Genomic DNA, 15,190 nt, shown 5'->3' on the forward strand with positions numbered 1-15,190 from the left:
GTAAAGGTAAAGGGACCCCTGACCATTAGGTCCAGTCGTGACCGACTCTGGGGTTGCGCGCTCATCTCGCATTATTGGCCGAGGGAGCCGGCGTACAGCTTCCAGGTCATGTGGCCAGCATGATAAAGCCGCTTCTGGAGAACCAGAGCAGCACATGGAAACGCCATTTACCTTCCCGCTGTAGCGGCTCCTATTTATCTACTTGCATTTTGACGTGCTTTCGAACTGCTAGGTTGGCAGGAGCTGGGACCAAGCAACGGGAGCTCACCCCGTCACAGGGATTCGAACCGCCGACCTTCTGATTGGCATGCTCTAGGCTCTGTGGTTTAACCCACAGTGGGTTTAACCCACAGTGCCACCTGCCGACCTTCTGATCAGCAAGCCCTAGGCTCAAGTGCGAGTGGATGGGTGGGCAAGTGGCAGTGGGATGATGGTAGAGGCATGGTTGTTTAGCGGCACCTTTTTTTCTTGGGGGGGGGAGCTGATTTCAACACAAATATTTCACCCCAAATCTGATTTTGGATGGTACCCACTCTACTAGCAAGTACATTTGCTTTTTTGGGGGGGGGGTTCCATCTTGCCACCTGAAATAGATGCCCCTTACTGCTTTCAGTTTCTCGCTGCTTCTACTGCAGCGCTACTATTTTTCTGCCATATCCCAGCATCCAAGAAGGGCACTGCTCCATGCCCAAACCAACAGCTGACAAGGAGTTAACCGCATGTGGTTGTGACGGGACGGCACAGTGAAAGCAGGCAATAGGAAAAGGATGCAATCAGCTTCGGTCTGCTTCAGAGGAAGTGTTAGCCTGGCACAAGAAGGCTGTGGAGAGGAAGGAGGTGTTTAATACTCATGCCTATCCACATAAGAAGCAGCACGGAAAGGAGAAATCCGAAGGGTCTGCATTAAACGTGGTAGGTACAGTTTCTTCATGGATATGTGGCAAATCCATATAATTGAGGAATAAGGGACAGGTGAGTATGCTCTGAGCTTCCTCTGTAGATTACCTCTATCTATCTTTGGCATAGTAATGGAACTCAAAAGTATTGGGGAGAGTGGCTTCTCCACTGGTGACCATGATAGTCTCTTATAGGCTGGGTGAGTGGGTGCAGAAGTGAATGTGAAAAAATGTGAGGAAAAACTCAGAAACTTGTATGGGGCTGAGGCTGGGAGCTGTGATGCCCTCAGGCCCAAACAAGGAATATTTGGGGAAGGTTGGGGGTGGGGAATTGAATGAACAGTGAATGAACATTGTCCACAATAATAATGTTACTTTGGCATGCCAAAGCCCTTGTAGCAGAAATTGTGGGACTATGATTTAGAAGTCTAGTGCTGTACATACAATTCAGGGATCACACCCACAAATGAAGAACCTAATGGGGAAGTTGCAAAAGTTGTAATTCAATTTACTAAATCAAATGATTTGCTTGGCATAATTATGACAATGTAAACTCCTTATTATTTTATTTAGCATATACTGTATTCCTTTTCTGTTATTCCTTATACGTGCTTTATTTCAATTTATTTGATCTGTTTTTTTACTTTTTTGATGTCCTGTTGCCATATGTGCCAGTTTTCTCCTGTACTGAAAATTCCAGTAAAAATATCGTGGGTTTTTTTTTTAATAAAAAGGTTGTTCTTCAAAAAAACAACAAACTGCATTCAAATAATACAATACTATAGTATAAAGGTCACAGCTAAATTGCTTTAAAAGGAGTTGACCAGCTTATTTATGCCTAATTTGGGTGTCATGGATTTTAATAGGACAGCCTGATTTTTACTGGATTAAGTGCCTAGTATACAGTTTGTGGAAATGACAAGCCAGAATCAGTTCTGATTTAAGTTAAACAAGGAAAAACCTATGGAGATGTTGCAACAATTAAAATTATGTTAGTAGTACATGCAATGGCTAATTTTGACTATGTTTTAGTATACAGTTGCAGCTGAAGCCAGCATCTAAAAACCTTTCATCATAATTTGTATGAATAAAAGAAATTATGTATATTTACTTCATATACATCTATATAATAAATATAGAGCCTGCTATGTCTTGGGGAAGAGGCTGACCCACCCTGAAGGGTCTGGTATGTCTCCTTGTCCCCCTGTAATGTTGGCCTCCTCCAGTGGGGTCATGACACGTGGCTTATGAAGGTGGCCGTGGAAGACATATGCTTGGAATTAAGGAGCAGGGCAACTCAAAGTGCACCTTAGCACAGGAATCTTTTTCAGTACAAGAACTCATATTGGGGGGGGGGTCCTATTCCAGGTTTCCTCCAACCTTTAATTTAGCAGCCTGATTTTCAGGTGTGTACGTGAGCGGAAGCTGTCGTTGCTACTGTTAAACAACTGGAAAGCATAAATCCTTGGAGGTGGTTTGCTGAATATCCCATAGAGACCTACCAGAAGATTCTGAGCTACCTTCCACCCACCCCTGGTATAGACTGCAGCTCCCATCTGCACTATGCCGTTAAACCTGTGTCATACCACTTTAAACAGTCATGATTTCCCTCAAGAAAACTTGCATCTCTGGGTTATTTCTGGGGGGGGCTGCCTGGTGTTTTTACATGAGTTGAATGTGTGCTTTTATTTAAAATGCATCTCTGGATTATTTGTGGGGCATAGGAATTCATTCACACACACCCCGTCCAATGTAGTCCAGCCCACCACATGGTCTGAAGAACGGTGGAACGGCCCACGGCTGAAAAAGGTTGCTGACCCCTGATCTAGACACATCAAAGAAGCGTTTCAGGTTAAGCAGGCATCCCCAAACTTTGGCCCTCCAGATGTTTTGGACTACAATTCCCATCTTCCCCGACCACTGGTCCTGTTACGGTAGTTAGGGATCATGGGAGTTGTAGGCCAAAACATCTGGAGGAACGCAGTTTGGGGATGCCTGGGTTAAAGTGTTGTAAATTAAAACAGGGAAAACAGAGAAAAATGGAACTCCACATCACCATCTGGTGCCACAATATTATATCACATATACAATGCATATATATTGCTTTTTCTTTACCAGACTAGCTGAGTCCGGAAGCATCTCTCCTGGATCCCCATTTTCAGAGGGGCAGGCAGGGGCTACAATCTCCCCTCTGTCCTCCGTCCAAGACTATGCCTACCCAATGCATATACCACCAAGGTTGTGACGTTTGCTGTGAGGGTGGCTAAAACCAGAAGGGAGGAGCCAGTTTGCCAGCTGGGAAAATTCCAACCTAGCCCCAAATACAGCAACTGACAATGCCATAGGAAGGTCCAGCAGAACAACAATATAGGGAGCGAGGGAAACAAGTTTTTAAAATATCTGGTTCTATTGCTGTGAGGGATAACCGAAGATCACCTCTGTCCTTATGTTAAGGCTGAGGAAATAATTAACACGACTGAATCCTGATTCTACCAAGTACAAAGTAGAAAATACCATGAAATTCAATTTTACTTCATCCCAAAGCTGGGGAAACTTTTTAGATATTGTACTCTTTATCCAAAAATGGTGTTTTTCTTGACTGAAAGTTACTTTGACTGCTATGTCGCTCTGGAACTCCATGAGCGCTTCTTGCACCTCCATCATTCTGCCTCCATTCCACCTCCATCATTCTGCCTCCATTCCACCTCCATCATTCTGCCTCCATTCCACCTCCATCATTCTGCCTCCATTCCACCTCCATCATTCTGCCCGGACACTGAGGTCCAGCACCGAGGGCCTTCTGGCGGTTCTCTCGTTGCAAGAAGCCAAGTTGCAGGGAACTAGGCAGAGGGCCTTCTCGGTGGTGGCGCCTGCCCTGTGGAACGCCCTCCCAACAGATGTCAAAGAGGAAAACGACTACCAGACTTTTAGAAGACATCTGAAGGCAGCCCTGTTCAGGGAGGTTTTTAATGTTTAATAGATTCTTGTGTTTTATTTTTCTGTTGGAAGCCGCCCAGAGTGGCTGGGGAAACCCAGCCAGATGGGTGGGGTATAAATAAATTATTATTATTATTATTATTATTATTATTATTATTACAAAGAAACATCAGCGCCAGCAGCATTCACAGCACTTGTTTCTGGTCATCAGAGGCACAAGGGTAACATTGATAGAGAAATACTTAAAAGTATAATTTTTTACGTTATTGTATTTTGTATGAATTATAAAAAAAATTAAATAAAACATGTTCTATTTACATATGGAACATTTAAATAGCCCCTGTGGACAGGAGGGTCAGGGTTGGAAAAAGGTTGAGGAAAACAGCCTTAATCCTTTGCACCCCCAGAACCCTCTTGGGCCACACTTGCCGCTTTTAAAAAAGCATCTGCACAGCACAGTTGCTAATTGTGTGGATGTTGCCACATATAGTTTGACCCTCGAAAGGCAATTTTGGCTGGATGGTATAAGGAGGCTTATGAATTTGCATTTAAAATTGTATGCACAATGTCACTTTAACAGCAAATCTGTATCCTCAAATAGGGTGTAACCACCAGCAGAAGATTGCGGTCTAGAGGAACAGATGACCACATGCTGCTGTTTACTATTATTAGTTGTGGTAAGTATTTATGAAATTTACTGGAAAAAAATGTCATTTTGCTATTACTACTCTGACCTTGCCAAGGAAGGATATGAAGCAACGCTGGGGATGGGAAGAGTTGTGAAAGCAGAAATGTGTTTGAGGCTGCTTGGGTTCTGCTCTGGAGCTGACTGCTGCTTCCCAGGTAAGCTACACCTTCTGTTGTGTGGGCAGGGCGGTCCCTCCCCTTACCTGGCCAATCCCCTGGCAACGCCTCCCCAGGTAGGATTGGGTGGTTGAGCGAGGTAGGCAGAGACCCCAGGTGTCCTGCCTGGGGAGGAGGAAGCCAGTCCAAACTACCAGGAGCCGCATTGGGATCCAGGGGGCTGTGCGCAACCACACAAAAGCTGCCCCCCATTTGATGTGGGGAGCGGTCATTGCCGAGAAGAATCTCCTGGTATAGTCACAATAGGAAAATATTGCAGGTGGCACAAAACCGTAAAAAGCCCACGTAAACCCTTTTGAAGAAAATGCTCACTAATGTAATTTTGACTAATGTAATTTTGCTAAGTTCTTTGTCCAAAGCAGTTCTTAATGGGGTTTCCAGGGGGAAAGATGAATGATTCCCTCCACCAGTAGAAGGTCCTTGTTACACTCCAAATATGTCTGTCCTACTGGGCTAGCTGCTCCCTTCTTCAATTACACCTATTTAATTTCTGTTTGATTTTCAACCGTTAGGATCAGTTCAAAAGTGCCACCTCTCCCTTTTGAGCTTGGAGTCTGTCCTGAAGAATGCCTTGTCCTCTGTGGCTGCTAATTTAAAGTTATCTAGTGCTTCTAATAAGAGCAGGCCAGCTGTATTCATCACCATTTGCGTACTTGCAGCCTTCTTCTAATGCTTCCTGTTGCTCTGGCAGGGCTATTTTCTTCTGCGGGTGCCTGGACTTACCACTATGGGCCGATGCCACCGAGGAACTGGGAAATGGCAAGGAGATATTGCCAGGAGCACTATACTGACCTGGTAGCAATCCAAAACAAAGAAGAAATTGCCTTTCTCAGTGCTACCATTCCATACTATCGCACGTACTACTGGATTGGGATCCGGAAGATTAACAACGTTTGGACCTGGGTCGGAACGGGCAAGATCCTGACAAAGGAAGCAGAAAACTGGGCTTCTCGGGAACCCAACAACAAGCGGTCTGGAGAGGACTGTGTTGAGATATACATTAAAAGGCCTGTGGAATCTGGAAAATGGAATGATGAACGTTGTACTAACAAAAAACTGCCACTGTGCTACCAAGGTAATGAAAGCATTCTGGGGTTTTTTGTGTCATAGCTGTGGAATACCAACAACTAGGAATGGAAGGACTGATCAGTTTTGGTTCTCTTAAGATTGGTAAAGAAAAAGCTATTTATATGCATTTATATGACACTGTGGAGTCCCGTTTTTCCCTTCCAGATTTCCCTGTTTAAATTTACAACGCATTCAACTGAAACACTTATTTGATGTGTCTAGATCCAGCCTTAGTTTCTCATTTTTCCAATCTAATATTCAGTTCTCCACATTTTGCAGCAATTTGTGAATTTTATTTTTGAACACTCCTCATGAAAATTCACCAGCATTTCAGAGAGAATTTCTCATAATACTGTAAACACATTTTTATATGCAGTTTTAACATATGTACACATTTCTGCATATAACATTATATGCATTATATGCATAACACATTATATTCCCTGATATAATTCATCAACACTACAGAATGAAAATAGGCTGCTAACTAGTGTATCCCTCTTCTCTTCTCCAAAGAAATCCTGGCAACTGCAGTTCTATGTTCCCTTGGGAGTAGAGCTCTAAGTTTCAAGAGATGGTGCAACTCTAATCCAGTTCTATCTTCTGTGCAGCTTCCTGCCAGCCTTCGTCCTGCAGTCAGCATGGGGAGTGTGTGGAGACCATTGGGAATTATACCTGCCAATGTTATCCTGGCTTCTATGGGCCTGAGTGTGAATATGGTGAGTCTTCTAACATCCCCAGGACCAGAATCATGGCTGGGTGATGGATACCTGTGACGTGTTGACAAAACATAAGAATAATTAGCACCTGAGTTACATGTTCTGACAGACCCTCCAAGTGCCCCTATTTTCCAGGGATGTCCCTGATTTAGAGAAGCCATCCCGGTATCTGATTTGATCCCGAAATATCTCACTTTTCCTTAGGAAGTCCCTATCTTCAGTGCAGAAATGTTGGAGGGTATGGAGTTATCTGCCCCCGAGCCATCTGAAGGCAATCCTGTACAGTATAGGGAAGTTTTTTTAACGTTTTATGATGTTTTTATATATGTTGGAAGCTGCCCGGAGTGGCTGGGGCAACCCAGTAAGATATGTGGGGTATAAATAGTAAAATTATCATTATGGAATGGGATGTTCCTATTTTCATTGGAAAAATGTTGGAGGGTATGGTTCTGAGTGCTTCACGTATGCTTTCCATGTAAGGAAGGCCAGTGTGATCCCCATTTGGGAGAGTGAGGGGGGTCTTCCTTCAGGGCCTTCCTAGTGAATTAATGGCTCAACTGAATTTTGAACCTGGGACTATCAGATTTTTTGCTCAGTCTCCTGAGCACCAGAAAATACAAAATTTACATTTATTTCTACTGTATATCTTTTAAGAGGTTTTCCTGTGAATCATTTTTTGTTGAGCAAGAGAAACTGCTCCTCTTCAAGGCTGAGGAGTGCTTCTTTCCAGTTTTGGGCTTTTGTTGATGTTTGAACTGGTGCTACCTTATTTACTTAAATGACATTCAGAGGGCTCTGTCCATTCACAGTACAGTGGTACCTCTGGTTAAGAACTTAATTCATTCCGGAGGTCCGTTCTTAACCCATAGCTGCCAAGTCTCCCGTTTTCCCCGGGAAATCCCTGTTTTTCCAGCTGTTCCTAGATGAAAAAACGGATTTTTTTTTCCTGGTTTATTCTGGCGCGGCGGCCATTTTTGAACTGGGCGGAGCATGCTCAGAAGCAGCTTTTGCTGCTGCTCTGCCCAGTTCCAAAATGGCTGCAGTGCGACTTCTGGCGCGACAGCCATTTTGGAACTGGGCAAAGCAGCATCAAAAGTCACTTCTGAGCATGCTCCGCCCAGTTCCAAAATGGCAGCAGCGCTACTTCCAGTCTGCTATTTCCAGCCCGGTCCCTTATTTCTCTGACAGCAACTTGGCAGGTATGTCTTAACCTGAAACTGTTCTTAACCTGAAGCACCACTTTAGCTAATGGGGCCTCCTGCTGCCGCCGGAGCACAATTTCTGTTCTCATCCTGAAGCAAAGTTCTTAACCCGAGGTACTATTTCTGGGTTAGCGGAGTTTGTAACCTGAAGCGTTTGTAACCCGAGGTACCACTGTATGAAGCTTATGTGATGAAACCAGTAGCATCTTTTGCAAAGCCTCCTATTTTGCCACCTTTCTTCCTATGTAGATTATTGTTCTATGCTACTAACTTTTTTGTTTTTTTAAAAAAACTTAAGTGTTTTGGCTTTCCCCCCAGAATCCTGAGAATTGTACTTTGAGGCTGCTGACATCTCTCCACACACACACACACACACACACACACACACACACACACACACCCTGCCCTTCATGAAACTACAGTAGTCAGAATTCTCTGGAAAGAGGAAATTATTTTTAAAACTAGTTTACATTTGTAGTGTAGCTATGTCCCAAAAGGAAGCACGCTGGAATGTGAATAACAAAGATTGCTCTCAAAACAAAATAAAAAATTCCTTCCAGTAGCACCTTAGAGACCAACTAAGTTTGTCATTGGTATGAGCTTTCGTGTGCATGCACACTTCTTCAGATACAGATTGCTCTGTGAGAAATGTTTAACCTTGTTGTGTTGACTGACATGCATCACACATAACATTACTGCCCTGCTCAATATAATTTTCCTTTGAAACATCTATGTTGGAAGCCAGGGGTTTTAATTCTAGCAACAAAATGTACAAATTATCCTCAGCCACTCTTGGCCCTGGTTTGGGGGAATCAAAAGGGCAAGTTTGGCCTATTTTCACGAGGAGAAAACTCACCTCTGAATTGTACTTTATATTGTGAATGGGGGCTCACATGGCTGGTCTCTTCCACACAAAATATATAGAACTAGATATTGGATTCTAGCTGAGTCTTCTCCCTGATGCGCCAGTTTTCTATATCGAAGGGTTTTAAAATATATATCAGCCATGCAAGTCTTAACCTGTAGTTTGAAGTGGTATTACTCTAAGATGCAGGTTTACTGTCTCAGTGAAAAGTGTGGCTCAGTTGTGTGCATAAGCCTGTGTACCCGCCATGCCTTTAAAGCACATTTGAAGCACACTTCCCTCCCTCAAAAAATATAATTATGGGCACCGTAGTTTGTTAAGAGTTGCTGGAATTGTAACTGTGCAACTACACTGTCCAGAATTCTTCGAGGGAAAGGATGTACTTTGAATGTATTTTAAAGGTATTGTGTGTATGCAGCCTAAGAGCTAAACCGGAGGAACTAGGGTCAAGGAATCCAGATGGGAGCTGGAATAATCTAGAGGGGAGAAGCCGACACACATATGAGAAATCCAGCTTTCTAGACCTCAGGATTTCCAATTTACTACTGATTCTGCTCTACTGAGTTTTGCTGTAGTCTGATATGCTGAAAACAACAAAGCTTTTTTTTCAGAAAGCTGTTCTAGAGACACGGAATCTGGTGGGGGGAAGTAGCTTCCATCCTAAGTTTCTGCATGGAAATTTTGAAGTGGATGTACTAAGTGATGCATATAACAAAAGCTTTTATCCCCTCCTCATTTTGCCCAAGGTGTCTGTCTAGCTTCTAGTAGAAATGGGCAGAGCCTAAATTATAACCTTGTTGCTTAGGCTCTATACAGATATTCCAAAAAGATAGCATGCAAAGTGCATATTTGAAATTAAAAGGAGACTTAGAAATGGATGGGTGAAAATGCTGACCTAAATACTCATGAGCCAACTTCACAGCTCACGGGACCCATTCTTTTCCTTATCCACTTTCCCAGGGTAAGCGCCATTGAACTGAATACAGGTTGCTTCTTAGTTGACATGCTCACACTTGCAAATGGGTCTTGTAAGATTTCCAGTTAAATACCTCTGTCTTTTAAATATAACTTTTATTTGAGTTTGAGGGGTGTGGTTTGAGGGGAAAGGGGCCAACCCCCCTAAACACTGTTGTTCATGTGCCCAGAAAAACTTTTCTGGTCCTGCACCCAGGGCCGGCTCTACGTAGAGTCCCGGTGGTGCGGGGCGTCTGGGTGCCGGGCCGGTAGGCCGGGCGCTGCACCCTGCGAGGGCGGGGGCGCCGGAGCGATCTCCGCCCCTCAGCGCCAGGGCGCGCGACCTGCTCAAGACTGCCCTGCCTGCACCTAAGGTAGAATAGGGCCACCATGATAAATTCCAGATGGTTGAGTTAGTCACTCATCTTTACCACCACTAAGTGGTACTTTAACTCAAGTTGGCCAGACCATACTTCGGTTGGGAGAGAATTAAATTCTAGTTACTGTGTTGGCTCCAAAGAAACACAAGACCTGATAGGATTGATATTATGAGTGAGTGAGCAAGGGTTCAGGTAACAAATGTTTCAGTTCCACAATCTCTTTCGAAAGAGAGGTTAGAAACACAATGTTGGCATAACCTGCTATTTCAATGTCTCCATTTAGTTGTGAAATGCAAGGACTTGAATGCTGTACTTAGGCCAATGCACATGAACTGCAGTCATCCTCTGGGGAACTTCAGTTATAACTCCAGCTGTGGCTTCAGCTGTGATGAAGGGTTTGAAATGAATGGCCTGGCCACTTTGCAGTGCTTGCCGCCTGGGAGCTGGTCAGCAGAGATACCGCAGTGTGTAGGTATGTGCTATTATGGTGAGTGCCAGGTGTTAACACGAGTGTGGCAGTTTCCAAGGTCCAGAAACTGGCAAGAGGCCCACTGAGCCAAGCACTGTTGTAATAATTCCACACATCCCATCAACCCACGCACTTTGCCCAGAAAACAAACAAACAAACAAAAATGCAGTTTTCATTTTTGCATGGATCAAAACTGAAAAGCAGTAAGCATAAACAGGATGGTAGAAAAACTCACCATTTATTATAAAGTTATAATTTATTATAATAAGTAATGCAGCAATGTTACTACAAAAATTTATGCACCAGAGTCACAAAATACAAGTGAAGCCCACTTTGGGTTACATTAATAAATATCATATGGCCACATAAAGACGTAAGACAATCACTGTGCTTTCTGTATGCATTTGGCTGAAGTTTTTTTTGGGGGGGGGAGGAGTGAGAGAAAGGTTAACGTTAGCACAATAAATGTGAATGGTGGTTAATGGCTAACATAATCACCTCACCTGTGAATAAATGAGACAGAAGTTAATGTGAATGTACATTTCAGCAGACAGTTAAGGTTAAATGTTGGTGATGACAGCAGCTGACTAAACTGTACAGGAACAAATGTCATCATATTAAAAAAAAATCTAGCTGCCCCCTAAAATAAAAGAAGCATTATTGGAGGAATCTTCAGAAAGTCACTGCAAGCAAGACCGCTTCACGAAAGAGAGAGTGGACATGCCTGATTGAATCCTTCCTTCTCTGTTCCTTAGCTGTCCAGTGCCGGCCATTAAGAATCCCTGTTCATGGAGACGTCATCTGCTCTCACAGGAAATTTCAGTACCAGACTAGCTGCAACTTTACCTGCACAGAGGGCTTTCTTCTAAGTGGAGTAGAGACCACTAGATGTGAAGCATCTGGAGAATGGAGTTCCCTGGAGCCAATATGTCAAGGTTCAGTTTCCTTCTAAATTCCATTCCAATTTTATTGTCTCAGAACTCTGTAGTACTTAGGGTGTACGATGAATATATTTGGAGATCCAGCTGTTGGCTATCAAATGCCAAGACCAGAAGTACTGTATATATTGACCTGGAAAACTAATTCAGATGCATGGAATAAACATTTTGTACATCACTTTCATAAACTTGGATGATTCCAAATTACTGCTAGTGGTCATATTGCATTTAGGGTTGTTAGCCCCCCCCTTTCTTTTTGCTAATCCTGCCCTGTACCTTTTGTAGCAGCCTGACTTGAAAGCAGGAATGTTTTCTGGTATAGGAATATGTTGTTGTTTAGTCGTGTCCGACTCTTCGTGACCCCATGGACCAGAGCACGCCAGGCACTCCTGTCTTCCACTGCCTCCCACAGTTTGGTCAAACTCATGTTCGTAGCTTCGAGAACACTGTCCAACCATCTCGTCCTCTGTCGTCCCCTTCTCCTAGTGCCCTCAATCTTTCCCAACATCAGGGTCTTTTCCAGGGAGTCTTCTCTTCTCATGAGGTGTCCAAAGTATTGGGGCCTCAGCTTCAGTATCTGTCCTTCCAATGCCCACTCAGGGCTGATTTCCTTAAGAACAGATAGATTTGATCTCCTTGCAGTCCATGGGACTCTCAAGAGTCTCCCGCAGCACCATAATTCAAAAGCATCAATTCTTGGGCTATCAGCCTTCTTTATGGTCCAGCTCTCACTTCCATACATCACTACTGGGAAAACCATAGCTTTAACTATACGGACCTTTGTCGGCAAGTTGATGTCTCTGCTTTTTAGGATGCTGTCTAGGTTTGTCATTGCTTTTCTCCCAAGAAGCAGGTGTCTTTTAATTTCGTGACTGCTGTCACCATCTGCAGTGATCAAGGAGCCCAAGAAAGTAAAATCTCTCCACTGCATCCATTTCTTCCCCTTCTATTTGCCAGGAGGTGATGGGACCAGTGGCCATGATCTTGGTTTTTTTGATGTGCGCTTCAGACCATATTTTTGTGCTCTCCTCTTTCACCCTCATTAAGAGGTTCTTTAATTCCTCCTCACTTTCTGTCATCAAGGGTATAGAGATATGGAAAGTTTCAATTCCTTGTTTTCTGCGTATCAGGCTGCTGTTTTAAGGCACAGAGCAAGTAAAAAGTGAGAACCTTAACTGATCTGATTCTAAAAATTAATCTATATATCTATATCTTCAAAAACAAAGGGATTATGTAGTAGGATTTGGCAGAGGCTGGCTGAGCTACCCTAATGGCAAGAGGCAAGGCAAGCAGGAGCTTCCTGCCTGGTGTGGGATCAGCTTCTTGGAGATTCATTCCCTGTGTCTGCAGTCATGTGATTGTTGTCTATCACATGATGGTGTATGTTTTTCATTCCACAGAGTGGGAAGTGACGGAAGTGCTGTGCTTCCACAGAGTGGGAAGTGCTGTCTGATGCTAGAGAGAGAGGGAGCCGTGTTGCAGTGCTCTGAGTGTATTATATGTAAATAAATGTAGATTAGCCAAAATGTTGAGTTGCTGAGGTCTGTTATGCAACTGCAAGACTCTGCGGATCCCTAAGTGTGCTGATGTCTCCAAGGCATCAGTCGCTGTGATGTTCGGGTTGGAGAAAGCTTTTGAAGCTCCCGAATGATTGACCAGGAGGGAGAGAACATTCCAGTCGGGCATGTGTCTTTACCAAGGTCCTACTCATGTGTAGGACGCTCCTGTAACACAGCTGTTGTGCTATAGTGAGTTTTCAACTGCCTACATTTGCTTACTTATTTGGGAGTATTTTTACCCTGCCTTTTAACCTAAGATCACTGTCTTGAGCTGCACAAATCCTGCAAAGGTTCAGAGAACGCATGGCCTAGGCAAGAAAGGACAGAGGACGCAGAAGCCTTGGAAAAGAGAAGGTGGGGCAGTAGGCCACAAAAACCTAGAGCGGGAAGGGGCATGTGACTGATCTGTGGCTAGCTGTATTTTTGGTGCTGGGTCTCAGTTCTGAAGCTGCTGCTCTCAAATGTAAAATTAAATAAAAATGCTCTTGAAAAACCAGAGTTGAATAACATTCTAAGCAGAGGCTGGATGACATCTGCTTAAGATGAGATTCCTGCATTGCAGGGAGTTGGACTAGATTACCCTGGGGGGGGGGTGTCTCTTCCAACTCTACAATTCTGTGATTCTGAGAACATAAATGTATTTGTTTCTAATCGTTTTAGCTGATTTGTGGCTAATTCTAGACTATCTCTGCACCCGTGAAGGCTAGAAATCCACGGGAGAATAACAATCTGATTTAATGTTACTGTTGGAGATTGGCAGATGGCCCCCTTGTCAATGGGGAATGGATCTGCTGAAGTCAGACATCCATCTATGTCTAGCAAGAGCTGGGAGGATGGGTGCCTGTGGTGTTGGTGGGGAGGTAGGCTGGCATCATGTGAAATTAGGATGTGAGGCTCATGGCTTATGAACCCCATATACTAAATAAATCTAGTGCAAGCATACCCCTTGCATCATGGTTTTGGAGATTTCTCTTTCTTTCTCGCTTACCCCTTTTTCTTTCTTTAGTTAAGCAATGTCCAGAAATCGAGTTACCCACAAGAGGAACAATGGACTGTGTAAATCCAATGGGCGACTTCGCTTACAACTCCACCTGTGATTTTGGTTGTGAAGTTGGCTTTCAGCTCAGTGGCCCCAAGACGTTGCATTGCAGTGCATCTGGCCAGTGGACATCCTCTGTACCCGTTTGTCACGGTATGGCATCCATGTAGACTTTTGTGGGCCTCCAGAGGAATTTAGTGTCTCAGTTTGCTGTTACTGGTCTGCTGCAGCTACCTTGTACAGCTGCAGTGTTAAATAGCCCACCTAACCCTGCTGTGGGACTGGGCAGGACCCAAGGCCAAGAACTTAGTCAGTGAGCCCAGAGAGATACTATGTTTTACAGTATGTTGCTGTCGGCGCTACAAATACACAATCACACACAATACACAATATGATAGTGTTCCAAGGACTTGATAACTGGGGGCATCTACAGACTGTTGTGGTTTTTTCCATAGAATCATAGAGTTGGAAGAGACCACAAGGGCCATCCAGCTCAACCCCCTGCCAAGCAGGAAACACCATCAAAGCATTCCTGATAGATGGCTGTCAAGCCTCTGCTTAAAGACCTCCAAAGAAGGAGACTCCACCACACTCCTTGGTAGCAAATTCCACTGTCAAACAGCTCTTACTGTCAGGAAGTTCTTCCTAATGTTTAGGTGGAATCTTCTTTCTTGTAGTTTGAATCCATTGCTCCATGTCCGCTTCTCTGGAGCAGCAGAAAACAACCTTTCTTTTTGTGGGATTTTTGTGGGATTCATTCACATGTCAGCAAGTTCAGATTGCACAATTATTAATTTTTTGTTTTTCTTAATTCTCATTTTAAAACTATTTAACATGGTTTCATTGAGCTACCTGTTTGTTTATAATAAAGCATAAGGCATGCTGCAATTCTTGACTTAAAATAATAATAATAATAATAAACCATCAGATCATTTTTTGACTATATCAACAAAGTTGATATAGTCAAGAATATATGCCAAAATTATTAAAGATATGAAGTGATGTATAGTAATGTATGTTGCCTGATTAGTGACCATAAGTAAAAAGTATATTGTATCAATAACTATTAGAATTTCTAAAGTTAAAAAGGAGAAAAGTAGAGAAGGAAAGGGAGAAAGAGGGAAGGAAAGAATTACAATATGTACGTCATGCACGCCAGACTGCTGTAAATTGGGTAATCTTCTACCTCGTTATTGGGTAATAGTCTATGCCTCATAATTTGTATAATCAAGAAAGTCACTCAGGTTACACAAAGGAAAATGCACTGGGAAGTGTGCAATAACACTTGCCTTGTCACACT

The 15,190-nt window shown here is 43.4% G+C and overlaps 1 protein-coding gene across 1 annotated transcript in view; it reads left to right on the top strand.

Moving 5' to 3' along the window:
• The first annotated feature begins 767 nt into the window (after window positions 1-767).
• The window catches only part of LOC118089449 (P-selectin), a 33,896-nt gene continuing 19,473 nt past the window's right edge, over window positions 768-15,190 (top strand). The window contains 9 exon segments of the mRNA XM_035124139.3: window positions 768-803; window positions 806-841; window positions 844-912; window positions 4,435-4,510; window positions 5,389-5,772; window positions 6,377-6,484; window positions 10,169-10,357; window positions 11,110-11,289; window positions 13,858-14,043. Coding sequence (XP_034980030.3) covers window positions 768-803; window positions 806-841; window positions 844-912; window positions 4,435-4,510; window positions 5,389-5,772; window positions 6,377-6,484; window positions 10,169-10,357; window positions 11,110-11,289; window positions 13,858-14,043 — 1,264 coding nt within the window.

The sequence above is a fragment of the Zootoca vivipara genome, chromosome 7, assembly GCF_965207765.1.
Source record: "Zootoca vivipara chromosome 7, rZooViv2.hap1.1, whole genome shotgun sequence".
Classification (NCBI taxonomy): Eukaryota; Metazoa; Chordata; class Lepidosauria; order Squamata; family Lacertidae; genus Zootoca; species Zootoca vivipara.